Raw genomic sequence first — 27,927 nt, 5'->3', positions numbered from 1 at the left:
CTCCATTGTTCAGACACTTTATTTGAATTTCTGATACTGATGGTGATTTGATTGAGATGTCTTATGGAGAAGTACCCGACCCTCTGTGAAGGAACCCACACTGCTCCATCCCATTCCACTCCTGATGCTAACACAGCTGGATGAAGGGACCCTGCGGGAGCCCTGTGGCCATCCCTGTGCCCCAGGGCCAAGCCTCAGGAGGCAGGCACTGGGAAAGCGGCCAGCTACTCGGTAGACCACTAGCTTCTCTGTTTTCTCTTCTCTTTCCTTTTCAAATCCCACAATTTCCTGTTGGGGAGAAGCTGTAATTAGCCCAGTCCAGGCACTAGATCCCGACTAGAGGCACAGCTGCTGGGATAATTCCAAGAAAACCTGGAAACCAGTATTTTTCCAATTACGAGGACTGTGGCATGAGAGTGACATTGGAACCAGATTTCTCAGGTTGGCTGCCAAGGGAAGAGGGCAGAGCTGACTTCCTGCCGCCCTGCTCTCAGCACTCCCCGCCAGGGTCAGTCTCACTGTAGCCAGACAGCAGGAGCCCAGACTCTGCGCCGGGGAGCCGCAGGCCCACGGATCTGCTGCTTCAGTGTCCTGAGGTGGGCTATGGATGACGGACGAGCAAACTGAGGAGGCAGCGGAGGGCGCAGGATGATGGGGGAAGGGAGGAGCCGCCAGGCCGCTAGCTGATGTTCCCGCCTTTCAGTGATTTGCAGGAGACGCAGCCCAGCTTGGTCATGAAGTTGGTGTGCTTCCACTGTGCGACGCACTCCTCGGAAATTTTAAAGTCGGCCTGCACAAGACAGCAAGAGGTGGAGACAGTGGTGGGAGTGAGTGCAGGCCCTCTTTTTTTTTTTTTTGACAGGCAGAATTTAGACAGTGAGAGAGAGAGAGACAGAGAGAAAGGTCTTCCTTCCGTTGGTTCACCCCCCAAATGGCTATTACAGCCAGCACGCAGCGCCGACCTGAAGCCAGGAGCCAGGTGTTTCCTCCTGGTCCCCCATGCAGGTGTAGGACCCAAGCACTTGGGCCATCTTCCACTGCCTTCCTGGGCCACAGCAGAGAGCTGGACTGGAAGAGGAGCAACTGGGACTAGAACCCGGGGTGCCGGTGCCGCAGGCGGAGGATTAGCTTAGTGAGCCACGGCTATTTGTGGAATGAATGATCCTCTGGGATCTCTGGGGAAGGCCATGTGTGGGTTGGCGTGCAGACAGGAGAGAATGAGAGCTCCAAGGTCAGAGTGGGCAGGGGGCACCCTGACAGGGTTTTGATCCTGGCTCCATCACTTCTGGCAACCCCATGTGGCCGCTGGAAACTATTCTGTCGGTAAGATGGGGATGATCCTCCAGGGCCTGAGGATCGAGTGAGGAAATGTCTGAGTCCCTCCCACAGTGCCTCAGTACCTGCAAGGCCTGGACCACCATGCTGCTCAGAAAGGTCTGGAATGAAGATGGGGCTCAGAAGTCCCCACTGGGGGAGGATAGCGTGCTGTGGTACAGCAGGTGAAGGCGCAGCCTGCGACTCCGCATATTCTTTGAGCACAGGTTTGAGCAGTGAGAGCAGTGGCTGCTCCAATTCCAATCCGGTTCCCTGCTAATGTGCCTGGGAAAGCACTGCAGGATGGCCCAAGTCCTTGGGCTCCTGCCACCCACGTGGGAGACTTCTATGAAGCTCCTGGCTGTGGCCTGGCAAAGCCAAGGCCTCTGTGGCCATTTTGGGGAGTGAAGCAACAAATGGAAGATCTGTTGGTCTCTTCCCCTCCTCTGTCTCTGTAACTCTGCCTTTCAAATAAATAAATAAATCTTTAGGAGGCCAGTGTCATGGTGCTGACATCGGGCACTGGTTTGAGTCCCAGCTGCATCACTTCCAACTCAACTCTTTGCTAATGCCCCTGGGAAGATGGCCCAGGTCCTTGGGCCCCTGCACCCATGTGGGAGACCAGGATGGAGTTCCTGGCTTTGGCCTGGCCCAGCCCTGGCTGTTGTGGCCATATGGGGAGTGAACCACCAGATGGGAGATCTCTCTTTGTTTCTCCCTCTCCATCACTCTTTCAAATAAATAAATCTTAAACAGCCCAAGAAGTCCCAACTGGGAAGGAGTCGGCTGTGGATTCAGTAACAGAGCAAGCAGTTTGGGCACACAGTCCAGGCGCCCAGCCCAACGGGAACACCTGCAGCTCCTTACCTGCAGCTTCTCAAAGACTTTCTTCTTGGGCTTGAGCTCCTCGTCTGGCTGGCCCTTCTCGTAGCCCTTCACAAACACTCGCTCACCAGGGGCAGAGCCTGCAGGAGGGTCCAGAGGTTCAACCTGGCGGTTTACCCCTTCTCTGGGAAGACACACGGGACAAGGGAAGGGTGAGGCGATGGATGCCTTCCAGAAGCCGGGGTGGCCAAAGCAACTAGGCCCTTCCGTAGGGACCCACATGGGATTTAGGGTCTCCTCGATGCCAGAGCCCAGGAGGTCCTCGCTTAGCTGGCCTGGTTATCACCAGCGTTAGGTTACAAGGAAATCTGATGCCACAGTCTGGGTCTCAGGGGAAGCAGTATGAAACAACCCAGCAAGGACTTTCCAGCCCCTCAGAACTGGATCTGAATCCTGGCTCCACCTCTCAGAAACTCCTTTGAAAACTCAATTTCTGTTTTAACAAAAATCAACTGAGCAAAGTGCTTCAGTCGTGTACTTGTGCAACAAATTCTAGTGTTATCTTCTGGCATCAGTGTGGAGGAGACACGTGTTCTCAGGGCTTCCGCAGGCCTAGGGAAGGGCAGCACGTGGGCCAGCTCCCTTGTCCTCCTGCCCTCCCCCGCAGCGCCTCACTCACGTGGACGCGCACAGAAGCATGCCCTGGGACTCGACTCCCCTCATCTTCTGGGGTTTCAGGTTGCACAGCACCACCACCAGCCGGTCCTGCAGTTCCTCCTTGGGCACGAACTGTACCAGGCCGCTCACCACAGTCCGGGGCTCAGCTTCCCCGACCTCGATCTTCTCCACGTACAGGCTGTCTGCATCTGGGTGCTGCCAGCAAGACATGTCAGGTAGCAGAAGAGCAGAGTGGGGAGGGCCGAGGGCTCGGGGAACTCTGACTCCAGGAAGGGGCATCTGCTCCTGGTAGAGGCCCCTGGAGGGACCTCTGGAGCTCACCCTTTCCAGCCCCAGATGGCAGGCAGGAGAAATGGGCATTCCAGGTATGGTCTGCTCTGGGCCAAGAGGCCAGCTTTGAGGGAAATGAACCCATATGCTTGTGTAAGAGGTCAAGGAACCGCTGGCAGAGACCGATGGCCTGGACTGTCTGGGTAGCCACCACTATGGTCCGTGTGCCGTGCTAGATGGGTCCCAGGTGACTGGGAGATGGGGGACAGCTGGACAACTGTTGGCCTCAGCATCTGAAGCACCAGTGGCTGTCAAGGGGGTTCTGGTGACTAGGTCTTTACAGGGAAAGGTCACTCCATGCTAGGTGTGAAAAGCCCAGAGCAACAGTCCTGACACTGGCCACACGACCGGTCTCGGGAAAAGGAAGTCCTCCTCTCTCCACCACTGTCTGAAAGGGGAGACAAAGTGGCTGAGCCGAGATAGGGCCGGCAGCTTGTCCATGCAAGTGAAGAGAAAGCAGGTGAGTCCGTCAGACCGGATTTCACAGATAAACAAGTTCCCTCTGACTAACACCCGCCCCCCAACTCTGAGTGCCTGGACGTGTTTGGTTGCATAAGGTCCGGAGGCCACGCAAAGCCCGACACCTGGAATCAGACGCCTGCACTCTGCCTGCAGTGTGACCCCGGGGATGTTGCTTCCCGTCTCCAGGCCAGGGGCCTGACCCCATCTGCTTCTCTGGGATGTGGTAAGAACGAGTACCTTCTCCACACTGATGATTTTCCCCACACGGATGTCCAGCCGGGAGGGGATGACTTCCTCTGGTTCTGAATTCTTGGCAGGGCCTTTGGCAACTGGCTCTGGGAATGAAAAAACCTCATGGGATCAAGACTCTCCTCCTTCCCCATGGCAAGTAAGCTGCTGATCCCACCAAAATGAGGACTTGGAGCTCAGGCAAGATTTGGTGTAGAGCTCCCAGAATCAACCAACCTTTTAAAGAAGGGTTAACCTTCTTTAAAGAAGGGAAGACAGGGGCCGGTGCCAGGGCGTAGCAGGTAAAACCACTGCCTTTGATGCTGGCATCCCATATGGGCACCGCTTCACGTCCTGGCTGCTCCACTTCCAATCTAGCTCCCAGCTAATGGCTTGGGAAAAGCACTGGAAGATGGCCCAAGTACTTGGGCCCCTGCCACCCATGTAGAAGACCCGGAAGAACCTCCTGGCTTTGACCTGGCCCAGCCCCTGCCATTGCAGCCATTTGGGGAGTGAACCAGCAGATGGAAGATCTCTGTCTCTCTGACTTTTAAATAAATACATGATCTTAAAAAAATAAATAAAGCAAGGTTGAAAACCTTTCAGAAGTGACGGGCTAGATTTTCATCTACTCTGTCCCTCTGTTGTCAGGGTGGAGGGGAAGGAGGGGACATTGGTAGCTTTGCCACCTTTAGGCGTTCCCATTCATGATTTCACATACTGAGTCCTTCCTGGGAGGGTCACATGAAGCTACCAATGCCAGTGGCTCGGCATCATGGACAAGGTGTGGATGGCCGACTGAGAGCCAGGTGGAAGCACTGGGAGGGCAGCCGCGTCACAGACAACCACCCCACGGCCAGCTGCCCACAGGTGGTCTAACCCAGTCCCTCTCCTAGTGAAGAGGCGGGCTTAGTGACCCAGCAGTGTTGGCCCACCAGGATGTAATGACCCCACGGCACTGACCACAGTGACTCTAGATCTCTCAGCACTCAGCGGGATATGTGAATCCTGCCCTTCAGACCCCCAGGTTCTTGGGCCCACTGACCAGGGGCTCTACAGACCCCATCACCTCCTCCCTGGCCTCCCCCCTCCCCAGCTGGCTTACTCTGCTTTGAGGGATCTGGATAGGCAGCACTGGCCAGCTTTTTCAGGGCAGGGGAATTAAACTTCTCCCTGATGGGATCCAGCAGCTTGTTCAGGGCGACTTCAACAGAATTCTTGAGGTCTCCAGGGTGTACAACCTGCAGAAGCCAATGCGACCAGGTGAGAAGAAGCCTAACAGGGCGCAGGACACTCAATCGACTGAGAACGTACACAGATGCAGGGACTTGGTTCCCCACATGCAGTCTTATTTGATCCTCGTGACCTTCTTGTGAGGAAGATAAAGAAAAGGGGGAACACATTTCAGAAAGGCTAACTCATCTAAAACACAGAATTTTCTTAAAAAAAATTTATAGATTTATTTATTGGGGCCAGCATTGTGGTACAGGGGGTTAAGCCTCCATCTGCGATGCTGGAATTCCATATGGGTGCCAGTTTGATCCTGGCTGCTCCACTTCTGATCCAGTTCCCTGCTAATGTGCCTGGGAAAGCTGTGGAACACAGCCCAAATGCTGGGGCACTTGCCACCCATGTGGGAGATATGGATGGAGTTCCAGGCCTCTGGCTTTGGCCTGGCCCAGCTCTGGCCATTATGACCACTTAGGGAGTGAATCAGCAGATGGAAGATCTCTGTAACTCTTTCAAGTAAAAATAAATATTTTTAAAGGCAGAGCAACAGAGATAGGTAAATAGACTACTGATTTACTCCCCAAACAAGAGCTGGGTCTGGGCCAGGCTGAAGCCAGGAGCCAGGAGCTCTATCTTGCTCTTCCAAGTGGGCAGGGGCCCAAGTACTTGGGCTCCCTCCGCTGCCTTAACAGACACATTACCAGGAAACTACATCACAAGTAGAATAGCCGGGACTCAAATTGGTACTCTGATATAGGATGCCAGTGTCAAGTGGCGGCTTAACCTGCTGCACCACAGAGACAGCCTCCAGCTGTGAATTCCACATGTACTTGAGAGTGTTTGAGGCTGGATGTATTTATTGGTCTAATTCTTCCAGTCCCTCCATTTATGCTTAGAGTGGTGGCATAAACGGAGTGTTGTACAGAGAAACACACAGGTAACCAAGGGTGACAGACAACCTGCAGGAGTGCGCTGAGTTAGAGAAGAAAGAACAAGGGCTATGTATGGAGTCAGACAGACCTGGGTTTGATTCCCAGCTATTTGTGTAACCCCAAACTCAACCCCTCTAGGTTTTGGCTCCTTTTCTTATAACATGAAGATAACAACAGCTGTGTTCCAGAGTCAGAAGGAGGACCACATCACATCATGGAAGTGGGAAAAGAGTGCTGGTCCAAGGGTTCAGGTTGAGCATCCCTAATCCAAAAAGCTCCAAATTTGGAAATTTTTGAGCACTAAAAATTCCACATCTGATCTCACGTCACAGTTGAAATGTGGGCACACTAAAAATACTGTGTAAGATTACCTTCTGGCTATGTGCATCATGAAATCCATGTTTGGATCTGGGTCCCACTCCCATGTCATGATGTACATGCAGATATTCCAAAATTTGACAAAATCTGAACTCTGAAACGCTTCAGATTCCAAGCATTCTGGATAAGGGATATTCAGCCTGTAGTTTAATAATTTATTTTTTCAGTGGCTGGCACCCCATATGGGCGTGCAGGTTGAAGTCTCAGTTGCTCCACTTCCCATCCAGTTCCCTGCTAATGTGCCTGGAAAGGCAGTGGGAGATGGCCCAGACTTGGGCTCCTATTTACATGTGGGAGACACAGAAGAAGCTCCTGGTTCTTGGTTTCAGCCTGGCACAGCCCTGGACATTGCAGCCATTTGGGAGTGAACCAGCGGATGGAAGACCTCTCTCTCTCTCTCTCTCTCTCTCTCTCTCTCTTTTCCTTTCTCTAACTTGGCCTTTCAAATAAATAAAATAAATCCTAAAAAAAAAAAAATTCATTTGTTTGTATGTCCTGTGACTATTCTTCTATATCCAAATCTGGCCTGAAAGCGTCTTCGAGATATTCTGAGAGGACATTCTTTAAGCCTGCGTATCTATAATACTATAATGCCTGCATTTTTGTTTCTGGTGCTACTTCTTCATTTCCCTGTGAGTATTTAATTTTTAAAAATACAAAACCTTTAGGCTTGCTGCTGACCTATCCGGTAGCCACTAACCTTGTGCGGGTATTAAAGGTATTAACATTCAATTTCTCAGGTGCACCAGCCCCACGCAGCTTCTGCAGGCAGCACCCAGGAAAAGTGCTCTCGGATGGGGCGGCTGCAGACCTGTGTCAGAGGCCCATCGTCAGTTCCCTCTCATTACTCCCTCCAAACACTGTTTACGGGTTTGAGGGGCAGAGTGCAGCTTCTGTGGCCTTCCTCGGTCGGCGGAGAGAAGGGCTACAGAGCCATGGCTGTGAAATATCCATTAAAGGGCCTTGCAGGCCTTCAGACTTCAGAGGTCACCGAGCCTTTCCCTGCATCTGATGCTCAAAGCTGCATACAACACTGCCTCTGAGTGGTTCTCCAGCCTCTGCCTGAGCACCTCCAGTGAGGGGAACTCGAGGTCACGGTGAGGCAGCTCTGTCCAGCATCAAACCGCTGAGGTCAGAGAAAGTTCTTCCCGAGGCTGAAGACAAACGGGCCGCCCTGGGGCCCTGGAGCCCTCTTCTATAGTCTTGCTTTGATCCCCTCCACCCCGAGTCCAGCTGGAATCTGAGGGTGACTGAACACATACCTGCTTTCCAGATGCACACCCCCAAGTTCTCTGAACTGTGCGTTTTGTGACATGGTTGATTCTGATCCATCACACCATTGCTCCTTCCCTACCCAACACGTCTGAGTTGTTAAATAAACCACTCAGGGGCCAGAGCTTAGGAGGTAAAGCCGCCACTTGCATTGTAGACATCCCATATGGGCGCTGGTTCGAGTCCCAGCTGCTCTACTTCTGATCCAACTCGCTGCTATGGCCTGGGGAAGCAGAAGATGGGCCAAGTGCTTGGGCCCCTGCACCCATGTGAGAGACCTGGATGGAAGAAGCTCCAAGCTCCTGGCTTTGGACCAGCCCAGCTCTGGCCCTTGTGGCCATCTGAGGAGTGAACCAGCGGATAAAAGACCTCTCTCTTTGTCTCTCTGTAATTCTGCCTTTCAAATAAATAAATAAATATCTACAAAATTATAAATAAGTAAACTGCTCAGAGTCCATGTCCAGGACTGACTGCACAACCCCCGTGCATGCAGAGCCACAGAGCACTTAGTGGACTAGCACTTCTCAGGTTTTGAACTCTACATTCCTGATGACTTAGTCCAGGATTTCTGTTTTGTTTATTTATTTATTTTTTATTTTGACAGGTTGAGTTATAGACAGAGAGAAAGACAGAGAGAAAGGTCTTCCTTCCATTGGTTCACTCCCCAAATGGCCGCTACGGCCGGCACTGTGCCAGCCTGAAGCCAGGAGCCAGGTGCATCCTCCTGGTCTCCCATGTGGGTGCAGGGCCCAAGCACTTGAGCCATCCTCCACTGCCCTCCCGGGCCACAACAGAGAGCTGGACTGGAAGGGGGCAGCCGGGACTAGAACCCGGTACCCATATGGGATGCTGGTGCCGCAGGCAGAGGATTAGCCAAGTGAGCCACGGCGCCGGCACCAGGATTTCTGTTTTTTTAAAAAATTATTTTATTGGTATTCTCCCTTTACAAATTTTTATTTATTTGAAAGAGAGAGGTGAGGAGGAAGGGAGAGGAGGGTTCCTGCTGGTTTACCCCCCACATTCAACAGCCCTGAGGCTGGGTTGAAGCCAGGAGCCCAGAACTCAATCCAGGTTTTCCACGTGGCTAATAGGGACCCCACTGCTCAAGCCATCACCCACTGCCCTCCACGTGTATATAGGGAGGAAGCTGGATTGGAAGTGGAGCTCGCACTTGAACCCAGGCACCCTGAGAGGGGAGGCTGGCGTGTCCCAAGCATCAGTGTCAGGCACCCTGAGAGGGGAGGCTGGCGTGTCCCAAGCATCAGTGTCAGGCACCCTGAGAGGGGAGGCTGGCGTGTCCCAAGCATCAGTGTCAGGCACCCTGAGAGGGGAGGCTGGCGTGTCCCAAGCATCAGTGTAACTGTCATGCCAGACACCTGCTCCTTCATTAACATTTCAAGCAGTTCAATCAAACTGTTGATTCAGCTTGAATTCCGAGTCAATCAAGACCCTCTATTTCATTCCTTATATACACTACTCATATCTTCTCTCAGTGTACTGTAAAATAGAAAATAACATTTGTTTACATATCTGCCTCCCCTGCTGGACTGAGATCCATGAGGATTTAACCCTCGGTAGTTATCAATCCCTAGCAACAGTGCCTAGCACAAGGTCCTTACTAATTCTTTTGTTAACTGAATGAATAGTAGCCTCTGTTCTGTCCTCTTGTAGTATCTCTCTTGTTTGAATCTTGATTTTGCACCTGTCCCTAAAATACTCCATCTTGTTGGGCTTCATCTTGTATTGACATCTGTCAAGTTCTTTGGAGAGTGATTAAGACTCCTTTTGTCTTAATTTTGTGCCATTTGCCTGTATACCCTGTGGAACGCCCGAATCCTCATCTAAACCATTATACAAAATATACTTGCACAGCCCTGGAAAGCATCAAGACGGAACCCTGTGGCACACAACTACAACCTGCCTAGGCCGAAAGGGAGAGGTTCGTTTTCCTGTAGTATTACCTCATCAGCGAAATCCTTTTCCAGGTCCGAGTAAGCTGTGTAGGTTTTGTTTCCACCCCATTTCTCGTCTCGAAGGATCACGAACTCTGTAAGAAAAAGCATCTATGCCCATAAACTCATTGATAACAGCAGAGCCAGCTTTCCCAGGCCACACGCACGAGAGTGGGGTTTGCCACATGGACTGTGAGCTTTGTGACCATTTCTGCCATTTTACTGCTCTTAAATTGGAAGAGTGGGACACCGTATACCCAGCTGGAGCCTGGCTCCTGAGGGATCACGGCTCCCATTTCTTTCGGGTAACTCCAGCTCAACATGCCTGACCCCACCCTCACTAAACATCCTTGCCTACTCTGACACCCCCGCAGAACACAGCCTGGTGACGAATGCTTGGGCAACTTGACGGTATGCCAACGTCATCCACACGTTAATGAATGAGCAATCAGAGCAGAGAAGCTGGGGGAAGAGTGTGCCAAACCCCAGGTGTGACCGCAGCACTAGCCTCTGAGAAGAGAGCAGGGGTGCCCTACCGGCCTTGAGGGGGAAGAGCACGTGCTTGATGAAGGACAGGACCCCATTGTTCTCCACGTTTCCTGGCTCACAGAACGCCTTCTTCAGTTTTTTCTTCACATCTTCCTTGCGATCAAGGAGATCGATCTTGGACTCCTAGATGCCATGGGGGGAAGGGGACCTCTTGTGGTTGAAAATGGGAACATGCTCAAGTAATCTGTGGATTCTTTTTAAAACAGATCTCAACATTAAACCACCATAACAAAAGCAGAGTTTGAGGGAAGAACCACTCACAACCCTGCCACCCCTAAGGGCAGCAATAAGTAAATTTTTCTGTACTCTTCCTAAGCCTCATTGTTGTAAATTTGTAGAAAAATGGGGCCAGCGTTGTAGCCTAAAGGGTACACATGACTGTATAAGAATCAGCTGGGTTCTTCTAAAAAACATCCTTAGCGAATGTGCGTCAGCCTGAGGGGTATAGTGCTTTGTTGGGGGGGATGACTGACACGTGGGGCATCTTAAGGTGAGAGAAAAAGGAATGAATGCATTTCTTTAAAAATAAAGACAAAAGTGATAGCAATATATCATATATTGTATTTACCACTATCTGATCACACACATTTTGAGAAGTCAGGCTGAAAGAATTAAACAAGTGCCCCAGTGTGACTTAAACCAGAATCCATGAATCATCCTAGAACCATTTTATCAGAATGTCTAAGGACAGGGCTCAGTCAACAGTAAAGTGTCGTCATCTTGACTGCTGTACCATATGCCTGCCCCATTTGTTTTAATTCCCTAGTTGATTCTAAATGTCAGCCACATGAGGAACCCAAAACTCAATTTTTCACATCTTTGGCTTCCACTAATTCCTCTATGCTGTGTCCCTAATGATCAGAACAGGGACATACTTTTCCCTAACAGGATAATTAAACATTAAAAGATATCATGTTTGTCATTTTAGTTATATTGAACAGTACCCCAAGAACCAAAATGCTAACTGATGAAATGCAACTATGGCCCTCTTACTAGTAAAGGTGAATTTTAGCACACCGCTACATTATTTTCCTTATTTTTTTTTAATCCATAAAAAATAGCAATAAAAACGATTCCAATTACAACTGGATCCCCTCGGGACTGGTTCTGGCTCCTGTAACACTCAACAACCACTAAATTAATTGGACGACATAAGGTCACTCATAGCTCAAATATTTGGGAGCTCTATAGTTCGCCAGGTTTTTGCACTTTTGAGTTCTCAATCTCTCCAGCTCTTGCTGTAGATTTCTAAACAAGTCATGGCTGGCAACTTACCTCTTCAGAAGAGCTCATTTTGCTGCCAGTTAATCCTGGGACCATCGGATTCATGAGATGGACCCGTTTAGAGTAGCCAAGAGCAGGGAGGTACTGTGAGATGGGAAGCACACAAAGGCAGATATCAGCATAAATTCCTCCGCAGTGCCCTGTTCTTCCTTGACCAGCAACTTAACAGCTGATACATTCCTTCCAATACTCCTTCCACTGAATATATAGTTTCTAGTAATGACTATAATGACAACAAAGGAATTTTTTCCTACTGCTTTTCTTTCTCTTTTTTTTTTTGACAGGCAGAGTGGACAGTGAGAGAGAGAGACAGAAAGGTCTTCCTTTGCCGTTGGTTCACCCTCCAATGGCCGCTGCAGCCGGCGCACTGCGCTGATCCGATGGCAGGAGCCAGGTGCTTCTCCTGGTCTCCCATGGGGTGCAGGGCCCAAGTACTTGGGCCATACTCCACTGCACTCCCTGGCCACAGCAGAGAGCTGGCCTGGAAGAGGGGCAACCGGGACAGAATCCGGTGCCCCGACCGGGTTAGAACCCGGTGTGCCGGCGCCGCTAGGTGGAGGATTAGTCTATTGAGCTGCGGTGCCGGCCTCCTTCTCTTTTTAAAGATTTATTTACAATTTTAAGATGGAAGCCAGTGTAGGCTACATTTTTTTTTTTTTTTAGATTTTATTTATTTGAGAGGCAGAGTTACAGACAGTGAGAGGGAGAGACAGAAAGGTCTTCTATCTGCTGGTTCACTCTCCACCTTTTTTTTTTTTTTTTTTTTTTGACAGGCAGAGTGGACAGTGAGAGAGAGAGACACAGAGAAAGGTCTTCCTTTGCCCTTGGTTCACCCTCCAATGGCCGCCGCGGCCAGCGCGCTGCGGCCGGCGCACCACGCTGATCCGATGGCAGGAGCCAGGAGCCAGGTGCTTTTCCTGGTCTCCCATGGGGTGCAGGGCCCAAGCACCTGGGCCATCCTCCACTGCACTCCCGGGCCACAGCAGAGAGCTGGCCTGGAAGAGGGGCAACCGGGACAGAATCCGGCGCCCCGACCGGGACTAGAACCCGGTGTGCCGGCGCCGCAAGGCGGAGGATTAGCCTAGTGAGCCGCGGCGCCGGCCGGTTCACTCTCCAAATGGCCACAATGGCCAGAGTTGTGCCGATCTGAAACCAGGAGCGGGACTAGAACCAGCGTCCATGTGGGATGCTGGTGCTACAGGTAGAGGATTAACCTACTGCCACAGCACCTGCCCCTGGCTACAAGTCTTCAAAGAGGGAAAGCTCCCACTGGCTTTCTACCTGAGGGCATTTTTTCCAAACCCAGCAGCAGGAATGAGGGACCCAGCAGAGGGCAGCAGTCGGACCACACAGAAAGGGGCTGTGGGGCTACAGGGGCTAGGATTTGGGATGTGATTTAGAAAGACGGTGCCCCTCCCCCCTAAATTATGTCAAAATTCCCCATGATTTCTTGGCTGACTCATGGCTGTGAATGCCCATGGTGAGATTCCAGGAAGCCCCCCAGAGAACTGGGTCTGGGAAGCTGAAGACCTGCACAGATCTCAGGGGCTGCACAGTGCCGGGGAAACAGGGGTTGGAGTTTAGGTTCAAAGTAAAGAGGACTTTGTAAACACTCTCAGATTGTGGTTTGAGGCCTCAGAAGGACCACGCCCTAGGAGGAGGGACCACACCGTGAGAGGAAGGGCAAAACTAAGGTGAACGCACTCTAACAAAGACTAAAACCAACCCCAGACTGGACCAAGGTGACAAATTTAGCAGCTGACAGAAAACATGGCACTCTATAAACAGAATCTACAACACACCTATAAACATTTGATACAATTAAAAAAGTACCAGAAATGGGAAGAAATTAAGGGAACTGGCAGGCTGAGAAAACAATCAATAGAAACAGATCTAGAAAAAATTCAGTTATTGGAGCAAGCAAGCAAAGCAGCATGCCAAAATAACTGTGATCAGGATGGTAAAGAAAAAATGGACAAAACAAATAAAGAATTAGAAAAGGGAACTGGAAACTATAAAAAAGAATTACATGGAAGTTCTAACATGGCACAGTACAATAGTAGATCTAATAGACGACAGGATTAATGAACTTGAAAGGTTAATAGAAAATAGCCAAACAGAGGTGGGTGCTGTAGTGTAGCAGGCTAAGCTGCTGCTTTCAATGCCTGAACCCTGGATTGGAGTATCAGCTGAATCCTGGCTACTCTACTTCCAATCCAGCTTCTTGCTAATGCCTTTTTGCAGGCATCACACAATGGCTCAAGTGTTTGGGGCCCTACCACCACGTGGGAGACCTGGGTAGAGTTCTGAGTTCCTGCCGTTGGCCTGGCCCAGCCCCAGCTGTTGTGGGTATATGGGGAGTGAACCAGCAGATAGAAGATCTTTCTGTCCCACTGCATTCCAAATAAGCAAAATAATAAAGCATTGCTTTTCCCAGGCCATTAGCAGGGAGTTGGATTGGAAGTGGAGCAGCAGGGACATGAACAGGTGCCCATATGGGATGCCAGTGTCACAGGCAGCAACTTAACCTGTAGCACCACAACACCGGCCCTGTGACAAGTATTCTGAGACATAAATCCTACTGCACTCAATTCTTACTATTTCCCTGGGACAAATTTCTGAAATAGAACTATTAGGTCAGAGAAACACTTTAGGGTTGTCCAAGACTTTACATTTCCACTAGCAGCGTTTTCTCTACATCCTTGCCAATGGGAGGCTTTGAGAAGGTTTCAACAATACCAGTAACTTCTCAATAGCCCTTTTCAGCTTTCTCAGGTTCTTTCCCAGAAAAGAACTGTTATGCGTTTGTGCTGATTTCCTGCTAAACCCTGTTAAACCTCATCTCAGGGCTGAGCAGTGTACATGGGAGACAGGGCGGTGGAGACCAAGCGCTGTGGAAAGGACAGTAGCCCTAGAAAATGGGCTTCCAGGAAAGAGCGCTGTCAGCAGGTCCCGGGGCAGCTTCCCAGTGGCAGCTAGACCACTAGAGGCGGCAGAGTTGCTCAGGGAGAAACTGTGTGACATCGGCTAACTGTCTGATTTTTCTAGCCTCAGTTCTCTCATCTGCAGAACCAAGAGAATACCTACCATTCCATGTGATTATGACTGGTGGGACAGACACAGAGCAGTTCTATCAACGTTACTTGCATACCTCCGCGGCTCAGAGCAAGAGGGACAGGAAAGAGGACACGAACCTTCTCTGCAAAGGTGAAAATCTTCCTCTGATCAACGCCTCCAAATTGGGCATCTACTTTTAAATACTCTTCATCCAAAGCCTGTGGAAATAAACACATGTGCATAAATACCAATTGCATTTCTTCTTTACGGGTCTGCGAAATCAGAAACTTTTGAAAATCACTGGATTTTTCAGAAAGTAGAGCTAGAACCGTTGCTGAGAGCCTACAGCGAGCATTACTGCATATGATGTCACTGCGTAAAAACAAACAAGAGGGCAGCCTAGGCAGGCCTTGGGGTGCTGCAGGTTAAGCTGCTGCTTGGGACGCCTGTATCCACAGAGTGCCTAGGACCTAGTCCTGCCTCAGATCCAGTTTCCTGCTAATAAGCACACTGGGAGACAGCAGGTAATGGCTCAAGTATTTGGGTCCCTGCTAACTATGTGGGAGACCTGGATGGAATTCCTAACTCTTTTGGCCTGGCCAGCCCAAGCTGCTGAGGGATTGAACCAACAGATAGAAGACTTCTCTCTCTATTGTCCTCTCTTTCAAATAAAAACAAACAAGTATAAAAATAAGAAGTGTATTCTCCACCCTCAGGAATCTCATAATCCAGTGGGGAGGCAGCGCAGAGGGAGGGAGAAGTCATGTCACACAGAGCAGCCTGGGACAAGCACGTGGCATAAAAAGCAAGTCCTGGGCCAATGCTGTGGCACAGCTGGTTAAGTCACCTGCAGCGCCAGCATCCAAGTATTTGGGCCCATGTTACTCATGCAGGGGACCCAGACAGAGTTTTAGGCTCCTGGCTTATCCTGTCTCATCCCTGGCTGTTGCTGCCATTTGGGAAGAAGATCCTTTTTTTTCTGTGTAACTCTGCCTTTCAAATAAATAAATAAATCTTAAAAAAAGTAAAAAAGTTAATGGAGCTCCCATATTATGAAAAACCTAAACATAAGCTGAATAATTTTTAAAATATATGTATTTCTAAAGATATATTTATTTGAAAGACAGAGTGACAGAAAGAAGAGAGGCAGAGAGAAAGAGATCTTCCATCTATTGGTTCACTTCCCAAATGGCTGCAACAGTTGGGGCCATGTCAGGCTGAAGCTAGGAGCCCAGAACTCCACCCAGGTCTCTCACATGGGTGCAGCGGTCCAAGGACTTGTGGCCAGCCTCGCTGCTTTCCCAGGTGCAATAGCAGGGAGCTGGATCAGAAGTGGAGCAGCCGGGACTTGAACCAGCTCCTATATGGGATGCTGGCATTGCATGCAGCAGCTTACCCTGCTGTGCCACAAGGCTAGCCCCAATTACATATTTTTTTTCCATCAAAATAAGCCTATCTTTTATTTCCATTTTCCTACAAACGTTGTGAAGTGCCCTCATATGTGAAATATGCTGTGTGCTTTATTTATTGAAAAATAGGATCATGCTTACTGTGTATTTTCACATATCACTCTGAATGTTATTTTCTTGAAGACGAACATAAAGGTGTGTAAGTTGAGCAATGTCCTCAAAGGACAGACAGCAGAGGAGGACAACTGAAGAGGTAAAAGAGCAGACACTGGGGTTGGGGATGGGGGGAGCAGGAGGAAGACAGAGAGGAAGCCTAGAGGCTGAAGAAACAGCCAGTGTGCGTCAGTTCAGCTGGGAGCACTCCATCCCCGCGGTACCTGCAGTCCAGGGTACAGCAGACCACTCAGCAGAGGGTGCTCCACCTGCTTTACCACCTCAGCTCCAGCTTTCTTGGCATCGTGCTGTGTGACCACCGAGGACAGTCTGTACACATCCAGTGTGTACTCTCTGAAGAGGGCAGAAAGGGGACGGCTGTAAGACGGAGCCAGGCCTCCACCGCCCGGGGCAGTCCTAACGCACATTAATTCACTGCTCCAGTCTAATTCAAGATTCCCAGACACCAGTGCCTGGAGCTTCCAAACCCTGAGAGCACAGAACCCAGAGGTTTCATTCCAAATAGCACTTTCTGTTGTGTTTTTCCGTATTTCTCTATCTTCCATGCCTTTTTTCAAAGTTAAATACAAAGCACAGCGTACCCGTCACAGAGTTCAAGAAAAGGCCTAACAGTTACTCCCGGAGCTCCGGAGGCCCCGCCACAGTCCTGTCCTACTTCCTCCTCCTTCAGACTAGCCCCCGGCCTGAACTTCTGCGCTGCTTTCCACCTCTACATTACCCCTGCGTCTCTCAGCAACCAGGGCAAATATTCCTGTATGAGTGTCCTGGAACACAGGTGCAAGTTTCTCTATACGTACCTCGTAATAGAACTTTTAGATCACAGGGAATTTGCATCTTGAATTTTAAAGGATAATACCAATCTATTTTTAAAGCAGCGCGTACCAATCTTATTATTTAATTTTATCATTATTTAAAATTTTTGCCAATTTAGTGAGCATGGAAGGATTTCTCACTGTGGTTTTAATTTACATTTCTTTGAATAATAACCCAAGAAGTTAAACATCTTCCCATATCCTTATTGGTCATTTCTTCTGTGAAACACACACAGTCTTTCTTTTCTGGACTTGCTTTCTCAACAACTGATTCTGTAGTTGTTGAAATATATTAGATATGAATCCTTTGTCAGCTATATGTATTATAAATATATCTTATTCCAGTTTGTAGCTCCCCTTTTTGGTTAACTTTTGATAGACTGAAGTTTTTAATTTTAATGTGACCGAATTCAACAATCTTTTCCTGTGATTTCTGCTTTGTTTAATTTTTCCCACCATGAGACCATGAGATAGTCCTAAATACTACCTATATACTACTTTTTAGATGTTTTATAGTTTGGTTCTTACAATGAAATCTTTAATTCACTTGACATGGAAGAATTACTTTTTCCCCCACAGAGAAAATCAATTTTCTCTGAACCTATTTTTCTTTGTTTTTCTCTCTCTCTCTCTCTTTTTAAGATTTGCTTACTTGAAAGCTAGAGTGCTGGTTCACTCACCAAATAGTTGCAATGGCCAGGGCTTGTCCAGGCCAAAGCCAGGAGCCTGGAACTCCATCCAGGTCTCCCATGTGGGTGACAAAGGCCCAGGAACTTGGGCCATCCTCTGCTGGCTTCCCAGGAGTGTTAGCAGGGAGTGAAAGACCCAGGTCGCCGACTATCACTCCAACATGGGATGCCAGTCTTGCAAGTAGCAGCTTAACCTGCTGTTGCACACTGCTGGCTCCTCCATTTTTTCTTTCGAAGTTTATTTTTCTCTGCTGATCCTAACACCAGCTTTGTCATTGGTCAAGTTTTCAGATATGTGAGGATCAAGTCCTGAACTCTCCATTCTGTGTAAGTGGTTATTCATCCATTGCCATGCTAATTCTTATATGAATGACAAGCATTTTGGTACCCAGAATTCATAAGGATCTCCTAAAAAAGAGTGGACAACAGGCAAAAAACACTTGCAGACACTTCATAGAAGAGGAAACCCAAATCACCAACAAAAACATGAAATTGAGTTTTTTTCAGAGACAGGTATTTTATCTCTATATTTGAATGGTAATTTGGCTAGGTACAGAATTTTAGGCTGGAAATTTTTTTCATTTGCGATTTTAAGGTACTACTTCACTGCCTTCGGCTTTCAATGTTCCTTTTAAGAAATATGCAATTTTGATTCCTGACATTTTGTATGGAACTTTGTCCCTTTGGAAGTTCCTAGAATATTTTTGTTCCTGGAGATTTTTTTTTTTTTAATTTTTATTTTTTGACAGGCAGAGTGGACAGTGAGAAAGAGACAGAGTGAAAGGTCTTCCTTCCAATGGTTCACCCCCAAATGGCCACTAAGGCCGGAGCACCACGTCAATCTGAAGCCTCCTCCCGGTCTCCCGTGGGGGTGCAGGGCCCAAGCACTTGGGCCATCCTCCACTGCACTCCCGGGCCACAGCAGAGAGCTGGACTGGAAGAGGGGCAACTGGGACAGAATCCGGCGCCCCAACCGGGACTAGAACCCGGGGTGCCAGTGCTGCAGGCGGACGATTAGCCTAGTGAGCTGTGGCGCCAGCCGAGATCTTTTTTTGTGAGATTTATTTTAGGGACTGATACCGTTGCCGCAGTGGGTTGCAGTGCCAGCATCCCATTTGGGCACTGGTTCAAGTCCTAGCTGTTCCACTTCCAATCCAACTTCCTGCTAATACACCTGGGAAAGCAGCAGAAGATGGTCCAAGGCTTTGGGCCCCTGCATCTACCTGGGAGACCTGGAAGAAGCTCTTGGCTTTGGCCTGGCCCAGCCCTGGCTATTGTGGTCATCTTTTTTTTTTGAATATTTATTGTATTTATTTGAAAGGCTGAGTTATAGAGAGAGGGAGGGAGAGAAAGAAAAAGAGATTTCTTCCATCCACTGGTTCACTCCCCAAATGGCTGCAATGGCCAGAGCAGGGATGATTTGAAGCCAGGAGTTGGAAGATTCTTTTGGGTCTCCCATGAGGGCAGAGGGGCCCAGGCACTTGGGTCATCTTCCATTGCCTTCCCAGGTGTATTAGCAGGGAGCTAGATTGGAAGTGGAATAGTGGGGACTTGAATTGGTGAACACAGGGGATGCTGGCGCCATAGGCAGCGGCTTAACTGCTCTGCCACAATGCTGAGCCCATCCCTGGAGTTTTAAAATCAGAAGAAAATGCACTTTAAAGTAGGTTTATATTCATGCATTGTTCTAGGCACTTCATAGGCCCTCTCCATCTGAAAACTCTTTTAACTGTCCTCAGACATCCTTAACTTATTTCATTCTTAATGTATATCATTGTTTATTTCCTCTCTGATTCTCTGTTCTTTTTTCTGGAACATTTATAATTCAAATATTGGACCTCCTAGCTAGTCCTCTAATTTTTTAAATCTTTTTTCCCATTTTGCCCTGAGAGGCCATGAAAAACCAAGTTCAAATTTAAGTTCATACAATTCAATGAGCTCCTTGAAGACGCAAGTAATCTTCAGTGTCCCACAAGTGAAGTCTACATTTTATGGACTTTTAAGATGCATTTTAGGGTGCCAGCGCACAGTGGGTTAAAGCCCTGGCCTGAAGTGCCAGCATTCCATATGGGCACCAATTCTAGTCCCGGCTGCTCCTCTTCCAATTCAGCTCTCTGCTGTGGCCTGGGAAAGCAGTAGAAAATGGCCCAAGTTCTTGGGCCTCTGCACCCATGTGGGAGACCTGGAAGAAGCTCCTGGCTTCGAATTGGGGCAGCTCCAGCTGTTGCAGCCAATTGGGGAGGGAACCAGCAGATGGAAGATCTCTCTCTCTCTGAATTTCCGTCTCTCTGTAATTCCATCTTTCAAATAAATAAAAAAAAAAAAAAAAAAAAAAAGATGCATTTTAGGGGGCTGGTACTATGGTGTAGTAGGCTAAGCCTCCGCCTGTAGCACCAACATCTCATATAGGCACCAGTTCATGTCCTGGCTGCTCCTCTTCTGGTCCAGCTCTCTGCTATGGCCTGGGAGAGCAGTAGAAGATGGACCAAGTGCTTGGGCCCCTGCACCTGCGTAGGAAACCCAGCAGAAGCTCCTGGCTCCTGGCTTCACAGTGGCCTACCTCTGGCTGTTGTGGCCATTTGGGGAGTGAACCAGTGGGTGGAAGACCTTTTTCTTTGTCTCTCCCTCTCTCAATCTGTAAGTCTACTTTACAAATAAATAAATAAAAGCTTTAAAAAACAAAAACAAAAATTTAACATCTCTGAGATCTAGGTGAGTCTTAGAAACAATGGCGCGTTATTGACTAATTAGTACTTTCAAAGATATTTTAGATTAACTGAAATATAGTCCTACTTTCTCTTTGTCTCTGACCACTTTTTTTTTTTTTTTTTAAAGATTTACTCATTTATTTGAAAGGGGGAGACACACACACACACAGAGATAAATGCTGTTTCATGCCCCAAATGGCCACAAGAGCTAGGGCTGGGCCTAGCTTTCTCAGGTGCCTTAGCAGGGAGCTGGATTGCTAGTGGAGCAGCTGGGCCTGTAATCAGCACCCTCATGGGATGCCAGTGTCACAGGTAGCTGCTTAAACCTACTGTACCACAATGCCAGCCCCAACTACTGGGTATTCTTGAGGAAACTTGTGAATACATTGGTATGTTTTGCTTTAAAATTTTTAAAATCTACCATTTTTAGTGGTTTTCAGTAAGAAAGTAGGTCGAAGTTCTTGGTTGGCCAGATTACTTTAAACAAAAGTCTTTATCTGTACCTTAACAACTCTTACTTTTTTTTGGTCCATCTCTCTGTCTTAGTACTCAAATCTCTGCTCTGCTCTGCTCTGCTTGCTTGCTTGCTTGCTTGCTTTCCTCCCTTCCTCCCTCCCTCCCTTCTTTTCTCTCTCTCTCTCTTTCTTTCTCCCTCCCTCCCTCCTTCCTTCTCTCTCTCTCTCTCTCTCTCTCTCTCTCTCTCTCTCTCTCTTTCAACAGGCAGAGTTAGACAGGGAGGGAGAGAGAGAGAGAGAGAGAGAGAGAGAAAGGTCTTCCTTTTTCCATTGATTCACCCTCCAAGTGGCTGCCATGGCCGGCATGTTGCAGGCGAAGCCAGGAGCCACGTGCTTCCTCTTGGTCTCCCATGTGGGTGCAGGGCCCAAGGACCTGGGCCATCCTCCACTGCACTCCCGGGCCACAGCAGAGAGCTGGACTGGAAGAGGAGCAACCGGGACAGAATCCCGTGCCCCAACTGGGACTAGTGAGCCGCGGCACCAGCCAAATCTCTGCTTTTCAACTGTGTTCGCTTTACAGTTGATCCCATCTATTCAAGGTGTTTTTTTTTTCTTTAATGACTTATATTTACCTTCCCAAGATGTCTAAATGGTTCTTTTTATTTCTAACTATTCATGTTTCATTTGTGCCTCTTTCTATGTCACGATTTACTCTTTTTAGTGGATGTTATTGCTTGGCATTTTAGCACTTATGTCTTAGTGACATCAGTGACATAGTAAGTGATGATTAAATTCTTGGTTTGCACATACTCCTGCTCCTAGGAGCCTGGTGCTTGATGGAAGTCCCTGAAGATCTGGGGGCTTGCCAGGGAGTGGGCACTGGAAAAGCCCCCACTTTAGTCTGTGGCTTTAAGCAGTCGGCCTGCTTTGTCCCCACTGCTCACAGAATCCACAGACTTAGAACTCCAGCCCGAGTCATCACTTTACATTTCAGTGCGTTTCTCTTACTACAGAGGGGTCCAGTTTGTTTTTGAATCTAGCTGGGCCCTTTGGTATTTTTATTGTTGTATTTTTACCTATCATTGCTGAGTTTGGAACAGAAAGAGTACATCAAAATGAGCAATACAAACCCATCTTCCGTTAAAGTCACTTTTTTATCTAGAAAAATATCAAGTGATTTTGAAGGAAAATGGCTTTAATTTTTTCCATCTTCTCATTCCCCAATTTCTATTAAGTTCTAGGAGAATAAAAACTCTGCCAGTGTTATTCAGTTATAACACCAGTACCTAGAAGAGTGTCTGGTACATGGTAAGAACTCAATACAGTGCTCCTTCAGTATCCATGAGAAACTGCACCTCCCAGCCACAGATGCAGGAGTCTTCGATATGAAATGGCCTGGTATTGGCATATAGCCTATGCACATCCTCCCATACACTTTCAATCACCTCTGGATTACTTTAGTATTTGATGTAATACACACACAATGTAATAATTGTTATGCTGCATTGTTTAGGGAATAACAACAAGGAGAAAAGTGTGTACATGTTAGTCCAGATTCAATCCCCCCCCCCAATTTTTTTGATCCACAGTTAGTTGGGCCCAAAGCTGACCGCACAATATTTGCACGATCCACTTCCTTGCCTTTTTCCAGTTTCTGCCTAATGTTATCTTATCAGAGAAGTCTTCTGTAAGCACCCTATTTAAAAAGAAACCTCCACTCACTGAGAACTTTCTCTCCCCAGCCTGCCTGCCTTGTGGCACCTATTACCATCTGACACACACAATATATTATTGCTCACGGTCTGACATCTGACACATCTGACATCTGACACACACAATACATTATTGCTCATGGTCTGCACTCCCTGTTGGAGAGGAAACCCTGTTGGGATAGGGACTTTTGTCTTAGTTTACTTCTACAAACCAGGGCCTAGACTAGTGCTTGCCACATAACAGGGGCTCCCTAAGTGTATGTAGATTAAATGCAAGCATGAATGAAATCTCAGGTACTCTACAGGAGCTGCAGATTTAAAGTTCTGAATACATGAAGATTAGCTGAAGTAAAAATGTGCATGTATTTCTCATAAGCAAAAGAAATGGAGGCACATCCTGATTTGTCTACGTACTAGATAAATAGATTTGGTAAAGTTATATCTGAATCTATTTCCTTATCTATGAGATAAGGAAACAATGCTTAAGTTTGTTGTGAAGGTTTAAATGTAAAAGTGAAAAGTACAGTGGTATTTAGTTAAAGTGACAAGTAGAGTGACATATGACATAGAGTAATAAAGTCTTATTTGAGAGACTTCAAAAAATCTTAAATGTAGAAATTATGAGGCAGCATGGGGGAATTCAGAAACAATAAGCTAAAAACAGAATACAAAATTATATCTATGTTAACATTATAAATACAAATAAAATTTACAAAGATAAGTAGCACTAAAAATTGTTGGGGAGGGTGACTGGCATTGAGGCATAGTGGGTTAAGCTGCCACCTGTGATGCCTGCGTCCCATATGGGCACTGGTTCAAGTCCCAGCTGCTCCATTTCCCGTCCAGCTCCCTGCTAATGCACCTGGGAAAGCAGCAGAAGATGGCCCAAGAGCTTGGACCCCTGCACCCTTATGGGAGATCTAGATGAAGCTTCTGACTCCTGTCTTAGGCCTGGCCCAGCCCTGGCCATTGACAGCAATTTAGGGAGTGAACCAGTGGATGGAAGACCTCTCTCTTTCTTAAACTCTGACTTTCAAATAAATACAATAAATCTTAAAGGGGAAGCTGGCATTCACCATCTCTTCCCACCATGTTCTGTGGACTCTGCAGGGCCAAAGCCTTTGCTCTGATTAGAGTTACATCTCCAGCCAACAGGGCAGCACCTAGGTATTCACCAGTCAGTACATTGTTGGTGGATGAATTAAAGAGACAAACGGTATACCTCTTAAAAATGGTTCTTAACATACTGTCAACAGCTTCTAATCCAAACTTAATGAGTTTCTGGACTCTGTAGGCCTATAATTAGCTGGAGGCACCAGAACCACAAGGAGGGTGGAAGATCAAGCACTTACTTGCTGAGCTGGTAATCAGTGCCTTTGACGAACTTGAGCTTCTCCAAGGGCACACCAATGCTCTCCAGCATTGCCTTGATCACATTCTCATAGTAACTAGTTCGGAGTTCTAGAAGTTCCCATGGGGCTTTCATGTTATCCAAGTATGCATGAAGATCCGCAAACAGAATTGTAACCTGGCCATAGGAGATAAGGGACCACCAAAACATGAACTTGTTCCAGTACCTCCAACCTACTTCCACCTCCCCACCCCCACCTCACCCTTGGGAAGCCTTCTTTTGGTCATTCCCCAAGGGCAGTCACTTGGTTTACAGCATTTGTTCTTACCTCACATCCCGCTTTCAAAAAGTCGGCAATCTTCGACATGGGCACGAAGTAAGCCACATGTGGCTTGCCTGTGGTTGCCGTGCCCCAGTAAACCTTAAGTTCTCGCTCCTTCAGTATCTCCTTCAGCTTCTCTTCGCCCAGAACCTCCTGTGGCAGAAGCAGAAGAGCTGGTTGAATGCAGGTGCCCCACCTTGCTCATCCACTACCCTGTCACCTGGCTCAGAGCCAAGCAGGGAGAGCCAGCCACGTTCTCAGTGCTGAAAGCCAAGGTAGGATTGGTACTGCTGCTAGTGCTCCCAGGACTCCCAGGACATGCTCCAGGACATGGAGGTTAGGGGTGTGCGGGCACGGCCCTGTCCACAGCTGCCCCTCTAACCACTCCCTTGCCTTTCGCAGCCAACTTTTGAAAATAGTTGTTCTTTGTTCAGGTCTCATCTCCTATTCCACTCTGAGTTCTGTACCATATCGCACTGCTGAAGTCTGTGATCACACGCACTCTTACAAGATCACAGATGCCCTCTGCATTGCCAAGTTCCGGGAATACTCTTTAGTCCTCACTCCCTCCCTGAAGCACTCTCCTCCTTTATCATTATTATTTTTTGTCCTCTTTTCTCTTCTGGCTGCTTAGATTTTTTTTCACAGCTGCTCTCGTTTTTCCTAATCATTAAATATTAGCAGTCCTCGGGGCTTTAGTCTTTTTTTTTACTCTACGTGAGCTTTCTGAGGGTCCCTTGTCCAGAACTATGTACTTGTTATCAACCCAGTGTTTCAAACTCAACGTGTTCAAATTAAACTCATGCTCTTGCCTTCCTCACCCACTCCTAACTACCTTCTCCACTCACAGTCTCACCCCTGGTTCACTAAGTGGTACTAATAGTATTCACCAAGTGCTTAAGTTACTCTGAATCAGCTTAAATCCTCCTACTTCTCTCTGCCTCTTCATTACCTCTTCACCATCATCCAGGCCTCTCTCAGACTGTTAGGCAGGAAGTTGGAAATCAGCCTGTGTGTGTGTGTGTGTGTGTGTGTGTGTGTGAGGGGTCTAAGGAAACAGCACCCACGGAAAGGAATGAGCAGACTCAGACGCACACCTTGGAAGCAGCCCAGTAGTTTACACTACAAAGTCCCACACCCCCATAACCATAGGTGGTCCCAACCTTGCCCCCAAGGAAGGTACCCCAGGAGAATCCTCTCTGTTCAGTGCCAAGGGGGCTACCCAGCCTGATACCACTGAGCAGTAAGACCCTGGGAGTCAGTTTGCCTGTTTCACACCTGGCAAACCCTGGAGGAGGTGGGGGGGGGACCGGAAGCCCCGGACTGAATACAGACTGTGCTCAGTCTCCCCTGGGACACTCGCCTCATCTTTCAGGTGCATTTCTCTCAGTTCTTTGCTGACGTCGGCCTGGCCTCTCAGATGTCTTCTTTCCATTAAACTATGTGATCTTGCCTACCCCAGTCTGAATGGCTGGGCACTCAGATTCTGTCTGGAGAGCTCCCATCTGTTCTCATGGAGGCCCCTGCCCCATTAAACCTTGCTGCCTTGCTTCCCACTCCTGTCTCACACCTGAATTCTTTCCTGTGTGAAGACAAGAACCTCTGTTCCACCCATCTCTGCTAACAAGATCACACCAGGGTTAATGTAACACCTCCCAACAGGTCTCTTGCATCTATTCTTGCTTCTTCCAATCCACGTTCTAAGGGGTAGCCACAGAGATCTTTAAATTTCAATATTTGGGGACCAGTGTCGTGGAACAGTAGGTTAAGCCGTGGTCTGCAATGCCAGTATCCCATAAAAGTGCCTGTCCAAGTCCCAGCTGCTCCACTTCCCATCCAGCTCCCTGCTGTACCCTGGGAAAGCAGCAGAGAATGGCCCAAATGCTTGGGCCCCTGCACCCACATGGGAGACCTGGGAAGACACTCCTGGCTTCAGCCTGGCCCAGCCCTGGCTGTTGTAGCTATTTGGGGAGTGAACCCGAGGATGGAAGAGCTCTCTCTCTCTCTCACTCTGCTGTCCTCATCACTTCCAAATGAAATAAATCTTAAAAGAAGTATAAATTTTATAGTACGTGAACTCTATCTCAAAAACACAAAATAAGCAGTGGTCCAAGTGATGCTCTTTGAGTAAAACTCAACGTTAAAGTGCTTTAAGATTTTATTTATTTATTTGAGAGATAGAGTTACAGAGAAAGGTCTTCCACCCGCTGGTTCACTCCCCAAATGGCCACAATGACCAGAGCCAGGCTGATTCAAAGCCAGGAGCCAGGAGCTTCTTCCGGGTCTCCCATGCAGGCGCAGGGGCCCAAGCACTTGGTCCATCTTCTACTGCTTTCCCAGGCCACAGCAGAGAGCTGGATCAGAAGTGGAACAGCCAGGACAGGAACCGGTGCAATAAGGGATGCCAGTGTCACGGTGCAGAGGCTTAGCCTACTGTGCCACAGTGCCAGCCTCGATGTTAAAGGTTTTTGTCCTTCTGAATTTATTTGAAGACAGAGGGAAAGAGAGAGAGAGAGAGAGAGAGATCTCCCATGCACTGGATCACTCTCCAAATGCCCACAACCACCAGCTCTGGGCCTGATCAAAGCTAGGAGTCTGGAATCCAATCTGGCAGGGACCTCCTGCTGGAGCCACCACCTGCTGCTCCCCAGGGTGTGCACTGTCGGGAAGCCGGTACCGGACCTGAACCCGGGACTTGAACCGAGGCATTCTATTGAGAGGAGCACGAGTCCCGAATGGTAGTTTAACTGCTGTGCCAAACGCCTGCCCCCAAGGCTCAATTTTAAACTGGCCTTGTAGAATAAAGCTTACAGGGCCCTTATGACTTGGTCCTTACGATCCTTCCTGAACACACAAGTAAAATGTAAAAAGTGTATCAGTGTGTGTGTGAGAAGAGTTAGGGAGGAACAACAGAAAAAGGCGGAGCAGGGGCGGGAGAGCGACTATTTAAGAAAAGCGCTTGGGAGGGGTCTGCCTGATAATCCGAGGAGGCGAGGGAACTGAGCCCCGTGCTCACCCTCCCCTCCGGAGCTCGGCGCTACTGTTCCCTCTCTCTGAAATGCCCTTCCCCGCATCCTTCCGCTCCGCCTCCGGTTAAACCCTGCTCCCGCAGCAGCTGGCGACAGGAGGTGCAGCCTTCGGGGCTCAGTGGAGAGGTCGCTTCCTCGGGGGAGCCGTACCTCATTCCTTTCCAAAGCTCCCCGCACGGTCACCTCTAGTGCCTGCTTCCCCTGCAATGGTCTGGATTACGGGCCATTTTAAACGTCCGGTTCCCTCCCGACAAGCTCTGTGGGAGAGCAGGGCCCTGACGTCTCCCCAGCGCCTAGCACCGCACTTGGCACACAATAGGGTGGGTGGGGTGGCAGTCCTGGAGTCAAAGCCGGGCTCCAACGACGCGGCTGCTCATGAGAGCCCACCGTGATCTCTGTGGCACTCCGGGAATGGCTGAGTGATCAGCAGAGAGGACTCTCAGAGCTCCCCGGCGCGGAGTCCCTGTCCCCATGCACTTAGGATCCCAGTCTACGACGGCGCATTTCCAACCCCGAGGCCCAACCTGCAGGTTCCGGGTGATAAGGTGCAGCTTCTCTTCAGGACTTGGAGCATCCCCCATGGCTCAGCCACCCCTGCGTCTCGCGTTCAGCCTGGTACCCGCGCCTCCTCCTCGGTGGCCGCCGCGTGCCGGGAACTGTCACGCGAGTCCTGCCGGGTTGCGTCAGCTGAGCTCGTCGCTCGTCTTCCTAGGCCTGCACCTCTCTCTGCCCAGTAGCAACGAGGAAAGAGTCCGGAGCAGCGGAGAGTCGAGAG

General features: G+C 48.7%; 1 protein-coding gene across 2 annotated transcripts; it reads right to left on the bottom strand.

Annotated features, from left to right (window-relative positions):
* Nucleotide 1: 1 nt before the first annotated feature.
* On the bottom strand, nucleotides 2-27,862 carry YARS1 (tyrosyl-tRNA synthetase 1). Of its 2 annotated transcripts, none has more exons than XR_001795551.4 (13): nucleotides 27,677-27,862; nucleotides 24,130-24,276; nucleotides 23,803-23,978; nucleotides 16,278-16,407; nucleotides 14,629-14,709; nucleotides 11,426-11,518; nucleotides 10,138-10,273; nucleotides 9,611-9,696; nucleotides 4,943-5,078; nucleotides 3,847-3,944; nucleotides 2,819-3,012; nucleotides 2,182-2,279; nucleotides 2-790 (listed from the first exon to the last, which is right to left on the bottom strand). XR_001795551.4 is itself a non-coding variant. In XM_002720707.6 (13 exons), exons 1-13 carry the CDS (start codon nucleotides 27,731-27,733, stop codon nucleotides 680-682), a joined length of 1,587 nt encoding a protein of 528 aa, XP_002720753.1. In that variant the 5' UTR covers nucleotides 27,734-27,862; the 3' UTR covers nucleotides 2-679. The 2 variants fall into 2 exon arrangements, 1 of the variants encoding a protein (XP_002720753.1); XM_002720707.6 differs by having other exon boundaries at nucleotides 2,182-2,323.
* Nucleotides 27,863-27,927: the final 65 nt, after the last annotated feature.

Source organism: Oryctolagus cuniculus, chromosome 7, assembly GCF_051225735.1.
Source record: "Oryctolagus cuniculus isolate XC-2025 breed Fujian yellow rabbit chromosome 7, ASM5122573v1, whole genome shotgun sequence".
Classification (NCBI taxonomy): domain Eukaryota; kingdom Metazoa; phylum Chordata; class Mammalia; order Lagomorpha; family Leporidae; genus Oryctolagus; species Oryctolagus cuniculus.
This window is presented reverse-complemented; position numbering and strand designations above follow the sequence as displayed.